At 39.6% G+C, this 17,771-nt stretch overlaps 4 protein-coding genes, 1 non-coding gene and 1 pseudogene across 5 annotated transcripts; 1 reads left to right on the top strand and 5 right to left on the bottom strand.

The window, feature by feature from the left end:
• Positions 1 to 1,296: 1,296 nt before the first annotated feature.
• Positions 1,297 to 4,333, bottom strand: LOC106382318 (RNA demethylase ALKBH10B-like). The gene is made up of 9 exons (XM_013822321.3): positions 4,088 to 4,333; positions 3,390 to 3,949; positions 3,110 to 3,220; positions 2,936 to 3,021; positions 2,743 to 2,860; positions 2,558 to 2,665; positions 2,379 to 2,491; positions 2,134 to 2,288; positions 1,297 to 2,047 (listed from the first exon to the last, which is right to left on the bottom strand). The coding sequence occupies exons 2-9, from the start codon at positions 3,868 to 3,870 to the stop codon at positions 1,495 to 1,497; spliced, it is 1,725 nt and encodes a 574-aa protein (XP_013677775.2). The 5' UTR covers positions 3,871 to 3,949; positions 4,088 to 4,333; the 3' UTR covers positions 1,297 to 1,494.
• A 901-nt stretch (positions 4,334 to 5,234) lies between these two features.
• LOC106379904 (cyclin-SDS) lies at positions 5,235 to 8,192 on the bottom strand. The gene is made up of 7 exons (XM_022690794.2): positions 7,040 to 8,192; positions 6,711 to 6,878; positions 6,413 to 6,579; positions 6,038 to 6,166; positions 5,768 to 5,948; positions 5,627 to 5,671; positions 5,235 to 5,531 (listed from the first exon to the last, which is right to left on the bottom strand). The coding sequence occupies exons 1-7, from the start codon at positions 7,925 to 7,927 to the stop codon at positions 5,505 to 5,507; spliced, it is 1,605 nt and encodes a 534-aa protein (XP_022546515.1). The 5' UTR covers positions 7,928 to 8,192; the 3' UTR covers positions 5,235 to 5,504.
• Positions 8,193 to 8,374: 182 nt separating this feature from the next.
• LOC106382317 (aspartate-semialdehyde dehydrogenase-like) lies at positions 8,375 to 10,484 on the bottom strand. Its single transcript, XM_013822318.3, has 7 exons — positions 9,849 to 10,484; positions 9,684 to 9,770; positions 9,562 to 9,606; positions 9,370 to 9,465; positions 9,163 to 9,264; positions 8,695 to 8,849; positions 8,375 to 8,603 (listed from the first exon to the last, which is right to left on the bottom strand). The coding sequence occupies exons 1-7, from the start codon at positions 10,407 to 10,409 to the stop codon at positions 8,522 to 8,524; spliced, it is 1,128 nt and encodes a 375-aa protein (XP_013677772.2). The 5' UTR covers positions 10,410 to 10,484; the 3' UTR covers positions 8,375 to 8,521.
• A 337-nt stretch (positions 10,485 to 10,821) lies between these two features.
• On the bottom strand, positions 10,822 to 14,830 carry LOC106382316 (phragmoplastin DRP1C). The gene is made up of 16 exons (XM_013822317.3): positions 14,515 to 14,830; positions 14,376 to 14,439; positions 14,176 to 14,283; positions 13,998 to 14,099; positions 13,776 to 13,826; positions 13,628 to 13,689; positions 13,370 to 13,460; positions 13,210 to 13,274; positions 12,918 to 13,112; positions 12,706 to 12,825; positions 12,555 to 12,625; positions 11,997 to 12,222; positions 11,823 to 11,873; positions 11,490 to 11,730; positions 11,275 to 11,414; positions 10,822 to 11,196 (listed from the first exon to the last, which is right to left on the bottom strand). The coding sequence occupies exons 1-16, from the start codon at positions 14,644 to 14,646 to the stop codon at positions 11,071 to 11,073; spliced, it is 1,845 nt and encodes a 614-aa protein (XP_013677771.2). The 5' UTR covers positions 14,647 to 14,830; the 3' UTR covers positions 10,822 to 11,070.
• A 181-nt stretch (positions 14,831 to 15,011) lies between these two features.
• Positions 15,012 to 17,622, top strand: LOC125577175 (annotated as a pseudogene).
• On the bottom strand, positions 15,178 to 15,372 carry LOC125577461. Its single transcript, XR_007315876.1, has one exon. It is a non-coding gene; the product is annotated as a U2 spliceosomal RNA (small nuclear RNA).
• Positions 17,623 to 17,771: the final 149 nt, after the last annotated feature.

Raw genomic sequence — 17,771 nt, 5'->3', positions numbered from 1 at the left:
TTAACATTTCTCATATAGTTTTGTATAGTTTTGTAGCTTTTGTTAATTATCACCAAAATATATTACGCTAATAGTGTTAGATTAACAAAAATATATTACGCTAATATTTTATGTTTTATAAGTTTTCATACAGTTTTTTTTTTAAAGGTTTAGGAGTCGCACTGAAAAGAAATGTGTGATTTGTGTTATTTCATTATTTAATTATATGTGTTCGTATTTCTGTGTTTTTATTACACACATGTTAAAAATCTTATGGTTATGCATGATATTTTCAAATTTGAGTCTTATCACTTATGAGTAAAATGAAAGAGAATTTATATCTCAATAATAATAGATTTTAATAGAATTGGTAAATCAATGATAAGTATTTTTTTTTCTAATAACAGAAGATTTGAATGAAATTTAAAAAATTTCACCCTATAAAAAATATTTACGGATTTTAAGAATTCATAAACCAAAAACAATAGAATCTTCAAATTTTACAATTTTTTGAAAATTCTTCTACCATTAACCTCTTAGTTTAGTGTGTTTTTTTTTGTCAGCTGTCTATATAAGCTTAGATTAAGTGGTGATAGACGAGCTGATTTTCCGAGGAGCACTTCCGTTTATCCAGGTCTGATCTATACGGAAGAAAATATTGTGCTTATACAACTTGATTTACAAGTTTTTCATGAACCATGTGTAAACGGTAGTTGTAGGGACACAACTGGGTCCGATTCTCACCCATAAAGATTAGATTAGATTAGATATGGTTCTGTCACAGATCTTTTGTCCTATGCTCAGATTCTCTTTAATCATGTTATAGATAGGATATATAAAAATGCTTGGATGTATATGATAACACGATAAAACGTAATATGCGGTTAAAAGAATGGCATGGATACAACCTTATGTTGTGGATTGAGTAATGGATGAGTAGTCAGTTCACACGACACACGTGTTTCTCGCATGACACATATGATTGTAAGAAACATTTTTACTCATTCAAATTTATATCCCAAAATAAATATGATATCATTTCTAACATTTTGTGGACTTATTAGAGTGGAGAAAAGATGTTGCTCATAAAAAAGAGTGGAGAAAGGATCAAAAGCGCCATGGCATGGTTCTTGGAACCCAAGTCACCCTAGACGTAAGGCCTCATTCATATCTTAAGCATTGGAATCCCAAAGTCATTTAAAAACAAAATATAATTCGAACTTTAATTTTTTCACAATCCCGAGACACGAATATTCGCATAAATACAGAGAAGGTGGCCTTCTCTGTATAGCATATGTATGAAGATAGAAGTGTAAGTGAAACGAAGGAGAAATATATAAATATTAATGGAAATGATAAACTAATTGTTTTGCCTTTGTTCCGTTTTTTTTCCTAAGAACACAATTTCTGAAGTGGCAAAAAAAAAAGAGGCAACGTCTCATAAGAACTTGCCGCTCTTTTCACAGTTTAAAAACTGCAAAGCTCGTTTCTCTCTATATATCTTCTCCTCTTCAGCTAATTGACCTGTTTACCGTCACCGCCACTGCCACCGCACTCATCTGCAGCGTTTCCGTTACAAGCTCCCTCTTTCGTCTTCATCTCCACCTTTCCTTCTGCAGAGTTGTTCCCGTTGCTGGAGCCTTGGAACACCTGTTCTTGTGCTGAACCGGGTGGGAGGAAGACACCGGTTCCAGGGACGGGAGCTCGAGGCTGTGGTGGCGCCTGGTGTCGTGTATGAGGCAGCAGTGGCCAGCTCGTTGCTCCCGGCACGACACCAACACCACCAGGGAACGGCATTGGAGGGGGAAGCGGAGGAGAAGGTGCTATGAAAACAGGCTGAACAGACGGTGTTGGCAAGACACCGGTGGTGGTGGGGATAACAACAGGGTAATGCTTTGGCTGACGGTTGTGATGATGATTCGGCGATCTGCTAAGCGGTGGTGGACCCCAGTTAAGTCCGTTTCCCGGCTGAGACTTGGTGAAGGTGATGAGAATCCTCTGCTTTCGGATTGAGTGAATCGCAAACTTAGCAAGATCTGCGGACTTGCCTTCCACCACAAGAACCAATCTGTTTCAAAACACCAAATGAAACTGATCATAAACATATTAAAAGATCAACACTTTGCAGAGTTTAGTGAAACTTGGATGCCTTACCCGGGAGAGAGAGACAACTTGAGAGAGCCCTTGTAGTCTCCTGGTTGATCAGAGACGATGACTCTTCCAAACGTGAGATCACATTCTGACAAGGACAAGATCCCAACGGGTCGTCCAAACCAGGGAGGGAACATATGAGGCTGCGAGTGATCTCCCTACAGGTTTTCACAATATATATACAGATAGAGAGAGAGTCACAAATAGTTTTTAAGGGGTTTCAGAGAACTTAGCAAATCAGTTTATACCTCGTTGAAGAAATCAATGATGCATGCGTCTGGCTTCACAGGTATGATTTGATTTGAGACCAAACGTTCAATGATGTCTGAAAGAAAAGATGGGATTGGCTCTATTCTTCTATCTGCTTAACAAAAATATATATCCTGTTAACACCAATCCACAGAAACTATTAAGAAAAGAACTTTGCCTTTGATAGTCTCATCATCAGGCCTGGTATCAGCAATGGGGAGACCGAGTTGGATCATCTCACGTCCATGTCCTCTATTTGGCCTTTTATAGCCCACAAATGCATCACCTATGTGACATGACATGAATCAACGAATTAAAAAACCAGTTATATTATATTTGCAGTGCATAAAAAAGGATTCTTACTTTGAAGTTGACCTCTTCTTCCAGCGTTTCTCAGATTGTTTGCAAGAGAAATGAGTTGAGATACTTCCTTTGGGTCAACCATTGAATCGTATAGCTTCAGTCCTTCTACAACATTAACCTAAACACACACACACACAGAAAAAAACTCAGACCTTAGTATTGTAGGCTTAAAGTATAAACTATCCAAACTCACCATTTTCGCTTCATACATCTCTTGGACAACAAAAGTCTTTGCCATGCTTGCAGTACACTCTTTGTCTTTCTCGTCCTGCTTCTGCTCTGAAACCAAAACACAACAGATCAGAACACTTCAAGAAGTGCCAACATCATGTAAAAAGTTGACAACAAGTCAGGTTTTTCAAAGTACCTTTAGAAGCCGAGTAACAACTATGTTTCACTGTTTCCGCCTGAGTTTCTGCGCCAGTAGACTCAGATTCTTCCTTATCTTTACTATCGCTCTTCAATTTCTCGCTACCATCTGTCCCACAAACATATAAATAAACCAGTAAAGACTCTAGAGACTAGAAACAAGTGTAAACTGCATATTAAAACCCAAACCTTCCAGTATCAACACTTTCCACAATATACGTTGCCAAGAAGTTTACTTTTCTTACAAGCAAGCCATAAAAAAAATACAACTTCATTACCTCTCTTCTCCTCAACAACAGCTACTGCCTTGGCTTCAGTCTTGTGACAATCCAACCCGTTTCTCACCATTGTCTCACCTCCTCTATAACCACCACCACCACCATGATTATGATGCTTGTTAAACCCATTCCCTGACCTCCTTCCTCCAAATTTCCCAATCTGATCGGAGTTGTAATGCCTTGGAGGCATCATCGTCTTCTGCTGCCGCTTCCAAGCAGCTTGCTCCAGAGCGTAGGAAACATCCGCGATGGGGAAAAAATGCTGCATATAAAGAACCGGAGACCAGCTCGATTGACGGTGTTGGATGGCTGAGACCACTCCCTCGTATTCGTTCTGATCCCCGATCGCTACCAGATGCTGGCAGAGCGAGTCGATGATGGCGTTGGCTGCAGCGAACTCCCCGCGGATCCACGAGATGAACCCGTCTCTCCCGTCTGGGATCCAGTTTCCAGGAGCAACACTGCCAGGTGGCATTGCCATTGGTAAAGGAAGAAAATTGGTATCTTTTTTTTTTTTGGTTTCGTTATCAGACAGAACTCATAGCTCTGTTCAGACAGATCTGCAGAATTCAAGATGATGACATAGTTAATACTGGAACAAAAACATGACTTTAATGTAATTCAGACAGAACCCATGAATAAAGTAGATGACTTTAGGATTTAAACACAAAAAAAAAACAGGAGTGAGGAAGAATCACCGTGAATGTGAAGGTTTATAAGAGTGAAGCAGTACAGATCTGGCAAATGACGTCTTCTTCACGGTGAAGCTGAAGTGAATAAGAAGAGTGGAGAAGTAATCTAGTTAAAGTGATGGTGTGTGAATTAAGGGAAGCTTCCTAAAAGGCGAGACGAAAGTGTGAGAGAGGAGATGAGAGATCGATCTAGGGTTTTTGAGTGAAAGAGGTGTAATTAGAGGGGTTTACAGCTAATTTTGGATTAGTTAAGAAGACGCATGCGTGTGTAAGAGTCTAAAACGGTGGCGGATTAGATCACGTCATAACTCTCTCTCTCTCTCTCTCACTTTTTGCATATCGATCTAATGGGCCTTATGATCCAATATACGGTGATAAGATTATATGAGTCAAAGTTGGGCCTACATGACAGATTGTAGGTTTTGTTTGTTTGTTCTTTTTTTTCTTGCAACAGATTATATCTTTTGTAGAAAGGACTGTTTTGGTGTGCAACTGACAAATGTGATTGGTGTGATATCTATTTAGGTCATGAGAGTGGTTATTTGACATTTGATTCTAAATTTGACTTTTGGATGTTTTTCTTTGTTATTTTTTCATCATTGATATAGGTGATCTAATCCGCCACCGTATTACAACCCTATTAGGTGATTTAGGTATCACGAATATATAAAGGGAGAGCGGACCAGGTCGGGATATAATTTGAGCAAAAAAGTCAACGGGTTACGTATTAATATTGTTGATGCCCAACTTGTCATATTCTTACCTCTGTTTTGTAAGCACTTGTTCCACCATTTAATAAGATAACAACCTTGGCCAACTTTTTAGTACAGCCAGCCCTGAATTAACAGCCCAAACTCAGTGGTCATGGTAATGTTGTATTCAAGAGGGCCCAAGCATACCATTATGCGTTGAATTTGAATATTTGAATGTCTCAGTAATCAGTATAATCATTGACTCAATCGTATAATATGCACAACCTCAATCCATGGTCATGGATTTTCTTATTGGATCAGTAAATGTAGTGGAGCTTTAGTTAAGGCCCATTATAAAACCCATGGCAATCTCGTGATTTTGTAGTTAGAAACAGAGACTTTGTTTCCTGATCAATCAAAAAACAGAAGAAATCTTCCAGACCTTATTGAAGAGGAGATACTGAACAATAAAATGATTTTTAATAAAATGGGAGTGTAGTGTATTGGGGAAAATAAGCAATAAATGTTGGTAGCGACACAAATAATTGGGTATTAGTATGCCAATACAACAGCTAAAAAGTCCAGAGATTAAGTATATAAATCTGTAGAGGCATTGCTTAGTTTATACCAATTATATACTTTTGTTTCATAAATGGTAATAATAACCTGTGAGTTCGTATGGGAGTATACTGTGTTCTGGTTTGGGGGGGTATTTTGTTGTTGTTGATTGCTTACTGCCCAAGGAACCATTCCAGGCTCTGTATATAGAAACACTAATATAAAACTCCTTCGCTAACCCTCTTAGTGGAGAATAAGTGGTCTGATTAGTATGAGAGTGATGTTTAAAATATACCTTGACGCATTCATGCAGGTCGTTATCTTTTGTTCTAACATGAACCTGCAGAAGGCGAGAAAAAAGAGGTTTGGGATTGTAATTATTCTGTATATTCTTCAAATCAAAAAGTATTTAAAGTAGTGTTGAAGAGACTGGTACCTTTACGACTCGTTGGTAGGCTGAGGTTTTGTTGTGTTTGATGCAGGCAAGAACTACGAGTCCGGCTGCTACACTCGAGGGCCAAAAACAGAGTTGAGTGTGATCGGACAGTGAGGCAACGGCAAAGGATTTGGCTACCCTTTCAACTTCTCGATTGGCTCGAGCAGCTTTTAGGTAAAACCTGAGAAATATAAATGATAGGTTACTATGTATATTTCAGTGTGTGTTTGTGTCTTGGAACAGAAAATATATAGTAATAGAGGTTTTTACCATAAGAAGTTAAAGATTGTGGGTGAGCAGCATTTGAAGTTAAGGACTTCTAGAATCAGCCACTCCATTGCCACCACTTCATGACGGCTATACTTTAGGTTCTCAATGTAGAAGTTCCTTTTCCGGATGCTACATAAATGGAGGAAGTATCAGGTGAACAGCTGAAGCAAACTGAACTATTGCTACGTGTGTGTTGAAAGGGTTCTCCAGTTAAAGAGCTTTCTAGAAACATAATTCAATATTTGACACACATGACTCTTAACCTATTAATCTAATGAGTAATAATCAGTTTCTTGAAATGGTCCTCATCTTATTCTTATTCAAAACATTTATCTAATGAACAGAAAAGGTCAGAATATGGATAATGGTTAGTACCTATTGTAAAGTTGGTTTTCTTCAATCCTGGTGGCCAGAGTAAGACTCGCAATCCCGACTAGTACTAGAGTCCTATCGCTGTTGAAGGATCCTTTGCTCAAGAATCGATCCAGCAGACTAACTCCTAGAAACAAGGTCTCTTGCTGAAACCCCATGTCAGAACATTGCTGCATATAGTCAGAGAGCAGACAATCAGCAACAAAACATTGCATTTCCATTTACAATCGTCTCCTACTGATGTATATATTTCTGAGATTGAACATTCAGATGCATATAAGAACAGAATGATAGTGCTTACCTCCACAATCCATTGAACCATGATCAAGCGTAGACGAGGGATGAAATCAGCGTGGTCCATCCTGGAGCAGTAAGCCTTAGCACAGTCACGCAAATACGCATGACTTCTCTCTCTTTCCCTCAGCATTTGATAGCTCTCTTCCACCTCTTTATCTTCAAACCTTACCAGCTAAACGAAAACGTATATTCAAGATTCATTCCATAACAGAATATCGGATTTAAATGCTAAGTATATTTTAGAACAAATCTCAGATCAAATTAGACTAGCAAATCGAGTGAATAATCAAGTAATTAACCACACCTTCAATCTGTAATCTAAATAGCACTTACTTCAGAGTGAATTACACGGTTTTGATCATGGCGAGAAGATTCGAAACCGTTCGCAATCGTGGATCTACAGAACTGTTCCTTGTACTGAAGGTACAGAGAGCGAGTATGTGAAATTGGAGAATCAAAGCTAGATTTCTCAGAGAATTGGCTTCCGGAATCGAAGAACATCGACGGAGTGTAATCCGATGAATCGAGGTCGGAGGATAGTGAAAACATCTCGGAACGCTGCTCCGATAACTCATCCTCGTAATCATCCGAAACATCTTCGCCGGAAAACGTCTCCGTGCAAGCGAGATCGGATACGCATCCGACTGTCTCAACCTCCGGCTTCGTTTCCTTGACCTCTTCCACGAATCCGCTCGGTTTGGAGATTTCGGTTTCTTCGTTATCGCCTCCGAGCTTCGAGCAAGACTCCACAGCCGAAACGAATGAAACGACGTCGCTCTCCTTACTCTCGGCGAATGTCACGTCGGATCGTGTGAATGACGATTCGCTTACTTCAGCCTCATCTATGATCTTCTCCTTGGTTAGCTTAGAGTATGATCTAGTGATCCTCCGAAACTTCGGATCAGCGATCGTCTCCTTCTTCACGTCTTTGCCAGGTCTAGAGACTTCTTCTTCTTCCTCTTCAGTTCGATTCTTCTTCGAGCTCTTCTCGACTCTGCTAGAACCGCACGAAACGTTGTCGTCGACTGCAGAGAGCAGATTGGAGCAGGAATCGACGGAAGCAGCGGATACTCCTGTTTCCTTGTGATAGAGAGGTGGCTCGACGGAAACTGGAGAGATCTGAGCTCTCTTCCGGCGTGAAGGAAACGACCGAAGCTTCTTCCCGGGGAACGGCGTCGGCTCGGCCTTGCGCTTTGAAATCCTCGTCGCGATCTCCTTCATCCTTCCTTTGACACGAAAACTTCTCCGAAGATATTTTTCAAATTCGAAATTCGAAAATGGGAGTTCGTTTCTGTTGGTTAGAACTAGAGAGTTTGATGCAGTTATTATGGAAGTTGAAGAGGATGGTGGAGAGTGAGAAAAGTTTTAATATCCTGCGGAAAGGTCCATGTGAGCGTCCCTGTGGTCCCAAATCGCAACCTTGTACGCTAGTCAATCTAAGATCAGCGTTAGCGTTTGGCTTTAAGTGCTTTGTATCACAAATCGATATTACAATAGCTTAAACATGCGGTTTGTTAATTACTTCAACTTCTTGGTATATATAAAAATTAACTTCGCGCGTTTATTAGCGGTCTAATAATTTTTCATGGATAATATCACATGCAAAGACTCATTAACCAAGCCGGTATCGGTTCGAACCGGAAATTGGCAAGGTTCAAGAGTTGTGGATGATTTAGATCCCAGAGAGAACTTCATGAATAATGAAAAGTAACAAAACTGGTCAAATAGGGAAACAAAAAAATTGAGACAAGTTCTTGGCTCAAATCTGATCATGTCAAGAATCAGGAGAAGCCAAGTGAGTGAGGGGACTCCAAATCAGAGAAGCATCTCAGCGATCTGAACAGCGTTTAGAGCAGCTCCTTTGCGTATTTGATCTCCACAAACGAATATGTCCAGTCTGAAAGTTCACAAAGTTATTATAGCCTTTTAACTTAATGGAAAGAACTCATATGATCTTAAATTTAGTAGAAAAGAGAGTGAGACTTAACCCGAAATTGCCATCTTGGGACACGTCTCGCCTGATCCTACCAACCGCTACATCGTCTTTGTTAGAGACATCAAGTGGAGTAGGGAAGGTGTTAGAGGCACGGTCGTCTATAATGTAAACTCCAGGTGCTTTCCTCAATAGCTCCCTTGCTGTGTTCTGTTAAGATAACAAAGAACTTGATCATAAGATTATTTTTTGTCGCGTAAGAAGAATCACAAGCTCTCTAAAGATGCTAGCAGAACAAGTCCAAATAACAATTCTAAGGTGATTTAACTCTGCAAGGTTCCTCAAGAACTATCCAAGCTTACTAACGCTGATCACAGGTCCTTGGAAAAGAAGTTAAAAATGCCTATAGAATGCCGTTTTACCCATGATTCAAATTGAAATTCACTATGAACCATGCTTCAGAAACTACTAATAAGTAATAACAAACTTAGTAGAATACGAGTTTGAAGTGTATTATTATTACCTCATCGAGGGGGTTCTCAAACTGGAGATTCACACTCTCTGCATGAGCACGCATAACCGGAACACGTATGCACGTCGCTGTTACTTTGACCTCTGTGTCATTCTGCGAAAAGCAGGAAAAGGTAAATAGCCTCTTAACATAACCAGCGTTATGAACAAAATATTAGAGTGATATTACTACAAAACAGTTCTTCAAGTAACCACTCACCCAAATCTTCCTTGTCTCTTTCACAAGTTTCATTTCCTCTTCGTTGTAACCATTCTCAGTGATGGGAGCATTGTGCGAAAACAAGTTAAATGCATACTATCGAAGACAACAAATCAATCAAAAAAGTAATTCAGAATCAGAACACTAAACCACCATTTGAAAATTAAACTATAAGCAAAATTGACTATTCACCTGCTGGCTGAAGATGTTACAAGTCGGCGGCTTACCGGCTAAAACCTAAGCAAACACCAATCCAAACTCTCAGCATTATCGTTAATCAAAGTCAATGGAATGGTTAAAAAAAGAAGCAAAACCTCGCGAGTCTGCTGCACAAGCTCCTCCATCGCTGCAGCACCCGCACCACTAGCTGCTTGATAAGTACTAACCACCATCCTCTTCACCTGTTATAACCAAAATCAAAACGTTACTCATAGCACAAAACGCGAAGACGTTGGCATTGCAAAAAAAAAAAATCGAACCTTAGCGTGATGATGAAGAGGCGTAACAGCCATCAAGCATATAATGGTGGAGCAATTAGGGTTCGCAATCAACGCCCCTTTGCCCGTTCCCGCTTTAATCCCTTTCATCGCCTCGGGATTCACTTCCGGAATCACGAGAGGGACGCCGTCAACCATTCGAAACGCCGAGCTGTTGTCAACGACGATCGTTCCTCTCTCCGCCGCGCGCGGCCCGAACTCCTTGCTTATCGATCCGCCGGCGCTGAACAGCGCGATGTCGACTCCCTCGAAGCTATCCGCCGTGAGCTCCTCGACGGTATACTCGCGGCCGTCGAAGGCGACGCGTTTCCCCGCGGAGCGTTTGGATGCGAGCATCTTGACGGAGCTGTAAGGGAAGTCTCGATCGGATAGGACGGAGAGGAACTCTTGTCCGACGGCGCCTGTGACGCCGACGACGGCGAGGGAGGGAGCGGATTCCTGGAGAGACATTTTGACTCTTGCGGAGAAGGCTCTGGGTTTGGGTCTGAGAGGGAGCCTGGAGAGGAAAGGGGTATGCGGGGTGTGGTGAGTGAGAGTCGCCATTGTCGCCGTCGTGAGGAGGAGGAAGAAGAAGTGAGACTGAGGTTTTGGAGGCGGCTGATAAACCAGTGTGTTTTACAGATATATTAAGCAAATCATTTTCATAAACAAAAAAACAGCAGGCTTTTCTATTCTAAGAAACTGAAACAGCAAGATGTTTGAAAGTGGTAAGCAAAAGCGATCATCCATTCCACCAGATTGGGTATATTCACACAACTTTCTCATGTGCTTCATTGCTTCTTTTGGAAATCTCAAGTAGTTGAAAAGTATTGTTCTAATCATGAGGTAAGATTATATCAATATGAAAACTAATGGTATGGATTCAAAGCGCAAAGGTTTAGCGTTTAAATGTTTAAATGCTCCCAAAATTTTAGAGTTAAGCATTATGGTTTGTTGTTAACATTCCTGGAGCAGCTTGAGGAAGAACATCTTGAAGTGCTGTCTTAATAATGTATAACAATCGTCAAGAATCGAAGATACACACCAAAACATGGGAGACAAATATTAGCGACATATAAACCATATGAGTTATCGTGTGTGTGCTTGCGTGTGCAGCAATGGATTGGAGTTTAGATCTTCCAACATATCTAATAATAATGTAAGTAGTGTGCTCACACGAGCAAAGAAACTAAAGATATAAAGAATATTTGCCTTTGATCACACCTTACTTCCAAGCCACGGCATCAATGTCATCTCTAGCTTGTTTGTAGAGCTCGAGCCGTTTGGCTAAGGTTCCTCTTCGTTCCATCAGCTGTGGGTCTTCGTCCAACATCCCCCCCAGCTTCTCCTTCTGCACCCATTTATTTTACTGAATCATTAGAAAGTGCTCTCCACTCTTTAATATGAAAGGGTAATCAATATTGTTTACCTCTTTCCTGCCAACTTGAGCGTAGAAGAAGTTGAGGAGCGATCTCTTAGCTTCTCTAACTTGGCAGTAAACAACAGCTTTGGGAAGAGAAATTCTCAATGTGTCACAGACCATGTTTATGTACGCACTCACGTTGGATCCTGGGGAATGTAATTCACTGTCAAGACACGTTTGATTTGTCTCATTCGTTAGTAAGAGAAGGTAGATTCACGTACCGATCTTTCTGAAGTGATTATCGGAGTGGATGTCTGCGTTTGGTGGTGGAGCATTTCGCTGGTTTGGTTTCTCTTTCTCTGGCTCAAGGTGAAGTTTTCTGAAGAACTCAACCGTGAGGTAGCTGGATTCCATGTCCACGAGACGCAGAACCGTTTTCCTGCTTTCGTCTCTGAATCTTTCGAGAGCTTCGTTTGCAGCAGCTGCTATATCACTTGCTAGAGTTGGGAACCGCTTCAGCTCCTGATAGAAGAAAGAGCAACAAAGCCATTTTAGGTTTGTAACAGAACGTAAAGAGCTAGGACGAGTTCTCACAACAGAAGACATCTTCTCACCTCTGTTTCTGAAATCGACTTTCTGACCAGCTCTTTCAGTACAAAATGCACCTAGGAGATATTAAACAGGAGTCAAATATAGTCAATTTATTGGAAATTAAGCCACGAAAGTGTTTTGACAAAAACAAGAAAGTCTCATAAGTACTGGAATCTAGTAAGATTCGGAAGGCTTACTGCATCCACGGTGGCTTCAGCTGGTCCTTTGAAATAGCTAATGGATCCATCAATGAGCCTTCTGTATCCTTGTTCAGGAGCAATAAGATGTGGCTGATAACCATCTGCTTCTGAGACTACCTTCTGAACATTTCTGGTAGAGAGATGTCGATCAAAGGGAAGTTTCTTTAAGGCTGCTGGTAATTGATGGTCAAAAACTCCATAGATCCGGTCTCCACCAGGTCGTCTGATGCAAACAACATAATCTATACATGAGAAAACCGAATTTGCCAGACTTAAATTGTCAAATAATGTGAAGCATATTTTGACAAACATCTATAGATGAGATGGTCATCACGGTAGAAACTTTTTAAAAATTGCACATCCTTAGTATGGAAACTGAACAGATGTTAAAAAAGTAAACACTGGATCATTTTTGGGTAGAATACTACTCGTGAAACACACCTTCTTTCAAACCATTCCTAGACTCCAAACTGAACTTCGCAGTGTTATATAGTACAGAAAAGAAAAACATTCATGAGCAATACGACTAAGAAGCAGAATAACTAAATCGCTTACCCTCCATCCAAGTGCTCTTTAAAGACACGATCAAATGCCCGACATAGTTCCAATATGGTGTAAAGTTGTGCCTGGAATAAAAATGGTGAGTAAATCCATTTGATTCTGATGCAACTCTGAATACCGATTACATAATGGTTTAAGAGCTTACCCCTGAATCTACAGCGATAGGTCTCCCAATCCTGTCCAGCTCTGCATTTATCTCATCGATGCTTTTGTTGATCAAAGCAACAATACTGGGGATTTTCTGCCTGATAACAGTCTCTAAGTGCTGACAGAGAGGAAAAGAAAAATTGGACGAATGTCATTGCCGCATCAAAGCTTGATTGCAGTGAAATCTGAGCGAGTAAATCTTAAGGGTACCTGAGACAAGAGTTTTGCTAGATATTCTGATCCCATCCTACTGGCTAAATGCCCATATTCAGGGCTTGTTTCAAAATATTCACGCTCTTTCCTACGCGCAGCAATCATATCGACTCTCTTATTGATATCAGCCTGTGAACGATTCACAATTCCGACCCAGGGATGTTGCAAACGGTATGACCTTCCCTCAAGAACCTTCATCAAATACAAGAGGAGGTGTCAAAATAATTTTTAAAAAATGTAATTGTTTTATCTGAGACGCCAAGCTGTAGGCGTCGAGAAAGATCCTTACATCTAGACAATCAGTTCCCTTATCCATGATATCAAGCTTGGTTGCCACTCCAAAAGTCCTTTCACCTACAGATAATATACTAGAAATTTTTTAAAAAAATGTTGCACGGAGTCAAAAGCCACTACTTGCTAGTAACTATGAAGCTAAATCTAGATGGTACCTGTAGGATCAACTTCTCTAGCAAGTTTTATCGCGTCTGAGGTAGCAATATCTTGATTAGCTGGAGAAATAGCCAATATGATGCAATTTGGCTGCAGATAAAACAGATCATGTTATAGCAACACTATAGAGAAAAGGTTTGATCTTTCGGATCACTTTCATATCTGATGGAATTTCAAAACATATCAGTGTGCGAGGATGATCGAATGCATTGTTCACTTCATATTGGATGGAAGAAATGAAACTTCTTTAAACTGACCTTCTCAACATAAGAGCGGACCATATTTTCAATGTCTTGGACGATACTATCCGGCTGTCCCTCTACAAGAGTAGCATTCAATCAGTAAATTATTTAACCACAAGGTAAAGGAAACAAGAACCAATGATGTGACGTACCAAACTCTTACCTACAGCAACCTTGGTCAAACCCGGAAGATCTATGAGCGTCAGGTTAACAACTGCAGAGAAAAGTATAAAGTGAGATACCAAAGACACATGAAACTTAAAATCTAATCCTACTACAACTCATCGCTGCTAGTATCAACAATATAAGAATTTTTACTGTGTTAGTCTTCTAAATGCAATGCAGTATTTAAAAAAAAGGGATGCGGTTGGTCTTAAGCACAAACCATTAGGAGAATAAATGCTGAGCTGAATCGGTTTGTTTGAGATTTGTTTGGACTTCCCAGTAATTCGATCAGTTTCATCCTCGATTTCCTTCCGCACAGCAGCTGGAAATAGAAGAATTTATATCAGCCCCCTAACCTAGCTTTCTGAATCTCAGCAGTAAGTTTCATATTGACCTACCAAAATCAGTAAACTTCTTCCTAGGAGCATGAAGAAACTCGGCATACTCTGTTGTTCCTTCATCGGTCTTATGAAGCTGCAACACCAATGGCCTCCTCGTAACAATACCTAACCAATCAAATGTTAACAAACCAGAAGCTAGTGTGTATGGATTCTTCGGAGGTACAGCACAAAAATTGCATAAGGAGAGAAGTAGCTACCAGATCCACGAGGTAGAAAGTCTCTTCCCACTACACTTTCCAGAACTGAAGATTTTCCGGAACTCTGATTCACAACACCGAAGCAAATCCCAAAGTGAGATCGGATCTAACATACAAAAATCTAGAAGAGAGATCAAACCTGGCCACCGACGACGGCGACGGTTGGGAGAGCTTCCCAAAGCGACATTCCTTCACCGCCGTGATCTCCGAGGACTGTGCAAGCTCTCTGGATTTTGTTAATCAGACCTATCAAACTCTTCATCGTCGCCATTTTTTCCAGGATCGGAGCAAAACCTCGCACCGACGCTCAGATCTAAGATCCAACGAAGCTAGTTAAGTTAATCGGACGTTGGATTCGAAACGTCCGGCGAGATGCTCTCTCGGGGCGGGCGGTAGGTAGATTTGATGAGTATATCAAAAGGAGGAAGCAAACGATGGAGCAGAGAACGGTAGTGGAGAAGAAATTCAAAGCAAACCAAAAAAAAAAAAGAGTAGGCCCTACGCATTCAAATCTAGAGATACTTTTGGGCCGAAAGTGAAAATCAAATCAAATCTCATGTCCCGGGATACGCGTACCGGTCAATGACATGGAGCCGGTTCAATTCATGTATTTGTGTTCGGTTCAGTTGTGATCATTTATCTTTTTTTCTTATTTTTACTGTATCAGATTATTTTGGGAGTCTAGTAGAATAATTCTCCGGCCCAGTCTCAGAGTTGGGCCAATTGTCCAACAAGATATAGACCAATTAGCTCACTTCTGTTATTACAATTGCTTACGACTAAAAAATTGGACTCATAATTGGCGGGTTGAGCCGGCCCGTGCAGTAGTGCAACGCATGGGCGACTTACAAAGGTCCAGATAGCAAGCTATCTTAATGGGCCTTCTCCCTTAAAAAATAGAGTTAATATCGTGTGGCCCGATGGGCCACATATCAGATATTAAACTGATAAGAACAGATACTACACTTGATCTTAGCCAAAAGGCCGAGAAAGGTATGATTTGTTAAGAAGCCTGGCCTCTTCTTTTATACTAGTTATCATGCCTTCCACACTTATTTTGTTAGCGATGTGGGACTTTGTAAGAGTAAGAATAAGATAAAACAAAACACTCTCTTTGTCTCAGCGGGTTCTAACGATACTCAGCCGACATGTCTTAAGACTAAAGCCAATTAAGCGACCAATTAAGTCTTTGGGAGAAAAAACTGGAGTTCTTCTTCTACTCTGATGGGTTTAATCTGGACAAGTTGGTTATAGGAGTGATTATTCTGTATAATCTTGTTTGCAGGCCATGTATATTCGTGTCAAGCGCATGAAGACCATTTACTTTATGCAATGCGATCCGAGAGAGACGGTTTTGAATGTTAACCAAAAACTGCTTGCCCTCATTGAGCAACCCAGGTACAAATCAGCGTCTGGTCTTAATGTCTACTGAACAAGTGTTAAGAGGAGTCCAAATCTATATGGGAGCAGAAGGTATCATACATTTGACAGTCTATGCCAATGCAGGGGGAGTGAATAACACTTGTTTAAGTCCAAAGAAGAGCTATCTGACAAATTGAAAGCCTAAAGATAACACTTATCTAAAAAAATTAGCATACATGAAATATAAAGTAATTATCTCCAATACTATCTTACTGCTAAGGACACTGATTGCGACTGCTACGAATGGTCAGAGTCGGAAATTTCAGGGATTATTATTATTTCAGTAACAAGTGTGCAATTGTGTGACTTAAGTCTCTGTAAGAGCTTCTGATACATCATCTTGAAGTTTGTCAAATCTAGCATACGATAGACTCACTATAAACTTCATTACTGTAATGCCACTTACAATATCATCATTAGTTCATTACTCTTTTTCTGAAATATCATCTGGTTTGAATATGACAATTAGAAATCAACAACAGCCTTAGGTAAAGAAATTACATATTGTTTATATCTCTATTCGTAGTTTTCTCTAAGTGATTTAAAGACAAGAAAGCTGCCTAAAACCTATAAAGTGAATCAATAAGATTTGAACTACGCAACCACATTACCACAACATATCATAATTAAGGATGTTTTTGATATGTTTGAAGCTACAAAATGTTTCCATAAAGAAAATCTTATTTGGAAAACACATCAATTTTTTTTCTTTATAGTATATATATATTAGGATTCAAGCTAATGTGATAAGTATTTTCTTAAATATTTATCGTACACTGGAAAATTCTAAAAACCACCGTTAAAATAAAACAATTGTTTAGCTTCTCTCTGAACTATGGATGTTGTTGATTTGTCAAAAAATACTATGTATGCTGTTGTTGTTGCGTTAGAGTATCACACGCTATATGTTAGTGGTGCCTAAAGTTTCCCAATATTTTAGAATTCTCATATGGTCGTGGGAAAATTTATAAACTGATTTTTGTTTAAAAGATCAATAAATCTAGAATTCCAAAATGTCACGGATTTGAAATCGTTCATTGTCACAACTGTTAAGAAATTACACGAGATCGTCAGAACCATCGTAAATGACAACATCGCCTTAAGAAACCCTACGAGAAAAGAAAATGGGGTTCATGTAACGTTATTACCAATCAAACGCTATATTATATAAATATGTAAAGTCGGCTACCTCCCCACTACATAGTATACACACTCATTTATAGAAAGTGGCATTTTAAGTGGACTTTTCTTCTTAAGAAACATTCCGTGAATCATTTACTAAAAAGATAGTGGCATATTTTGCATTCCTATATATGAATATTTAGCTTAAAGCGCTAGATTTTTGTGAATAATCCCGATATTCTCTTCAGATACAGAAGAAAGAAGTTTCAATTTCGAGTCCTATATGGTTTTCTCTTATTAAATCACGCACTATAATTAGTATAATTTAAAACACTTGCCTACTGTAATAAACAAAAACATTTAGAGGAAATTAATAGAATGTTAATAATTACACGCGTGCGCGCGGATATTTTCTTCGCGAACAATTTCTTTTTATATGTGCAGAAACAACGAAGGTAGGCGAATCTCCACATAGCTCATCCGTGATCTAGTGAGTCCCATCATCCTAATACTCAACCGTACGATTGTTTCTTGGTCGACATTGCAAGTGGTTATGTCCATCCAAAATATAACCCACGACCAATAGTTTTATTAAAAGATACTACTAGCATTTAACAATTGTGTATAATTGTTTATACACGCATGCTAAATACACATATTTAAATGTTCTACTAAATATATAAATTGGTTAGATACAAAAAAAAAACTCATCTTATCAATTGTGCTATACGTTTGTTATCTATTATGTAATAGATATACACGAAAAAAGATTCTCATTGTTTTATTGAAAACCCTAAAGTATGGGGTTTCTTTAAAGGCACGGCTGAGAGTTGAAACTACCAAGCCTTCGTT

The sequence above is a fragment of the Brassica napus genome, chromosome A8 (assembly GCF_020379485.1).
Source record: "Brassica napus cultivar Da-Ae chromosome A8, Da-Ae, whole genome shotgun sequence".
NCBI lineage: Eukaryota > Viridiplantae > Streptophyta > Magnoliopsida > Brassicales > Brassicaceae > Brassica > Brassica napus.
This window is presented reverse-complemented; position numbering and strand designations above follow the sequence as displayed.

Coding starts and splice junctions, on each gene's coding strand:
- LOC106382318 (XM_013822321.3), bottom strand. CDS start 3,870: ATGGCAATGCCACCTGGCAGTGTTGCTCCTGGAAACTGGATCCCAGAC. Junction 2,666..2,742: donor AAGAAGAGGTCAACTTCAAA/GTAAGAATCCTT, acceptor CATGTCACATAG/GTGATGCATTTGTGGGCTAT. Junction 2,289..2,378: donor TCATTGATTTCTTCAACGAG/GTATAAACTGAT, acceptor GAAAACCTGTAG/GGAGATCACTCGCAGCCTCA.
- LOC106379904 (XM_022690794.2), bottom strand. CDS start 7,927: ATGAAGGAGATCGCGACGAGGATTTCAAAGCGCAAGGCCGAGCCGACG. Junction 6,580..6,710: donor TGGTTCAATGGATTGTGGAG/GTAAGCACTATC, acceptor GACTATATGCAG/CAATGTTCTGACATGGGGTT. Junction 5,672..5,767: donor CCTACCAACGAGTCGTAAAG/GTACCAGTCTCT, acceptor CGCCTTCTGCAG/GTTCATGTTAGAACAAAAGA.
- LOC106382317 (XM_013822318.3), bottom strand. CDS start 10,409: ATGGCGACTCTCACTCACCACACCCCGCATACCCCTTTCCTCTCCAGG. Junction 9,466..9,561: donor GTAACATCTTCAGCCAGCAG/GTGAATAGTCAA, acceptor TGTCTTCGATAG/TATGCATTTAACTTGTTTTC. Junction 9,265..9,369: donor AAGAGACAAGGAAGATTTGG/GTGAGTGGTTAC, acceptor TGCTTTTCGCAG/AATGACACAGAGGTCAAAGT.
- LOC106382316 (XM_013822317.3), bottom strand. CDS start 14,646: ATGGCGACGATGAAGAGTTTGATAGGTCTGATTAACAAAATCCAGAGA. Junction 13,461..13,627: donor TCCGCTCTTATGTTGAGAAG/GTCAGTTTAAAG, acceptor TTTTATCTGCAG/CCAAATTGCATCATATTGGC. Junction 13,275..13,369: donor TAGAGAAGTTGATCCTACAG/GTACCATCTAGA, acceptor TATTATCTGTAG/GTGAAAGGACTTTTGGAGTG.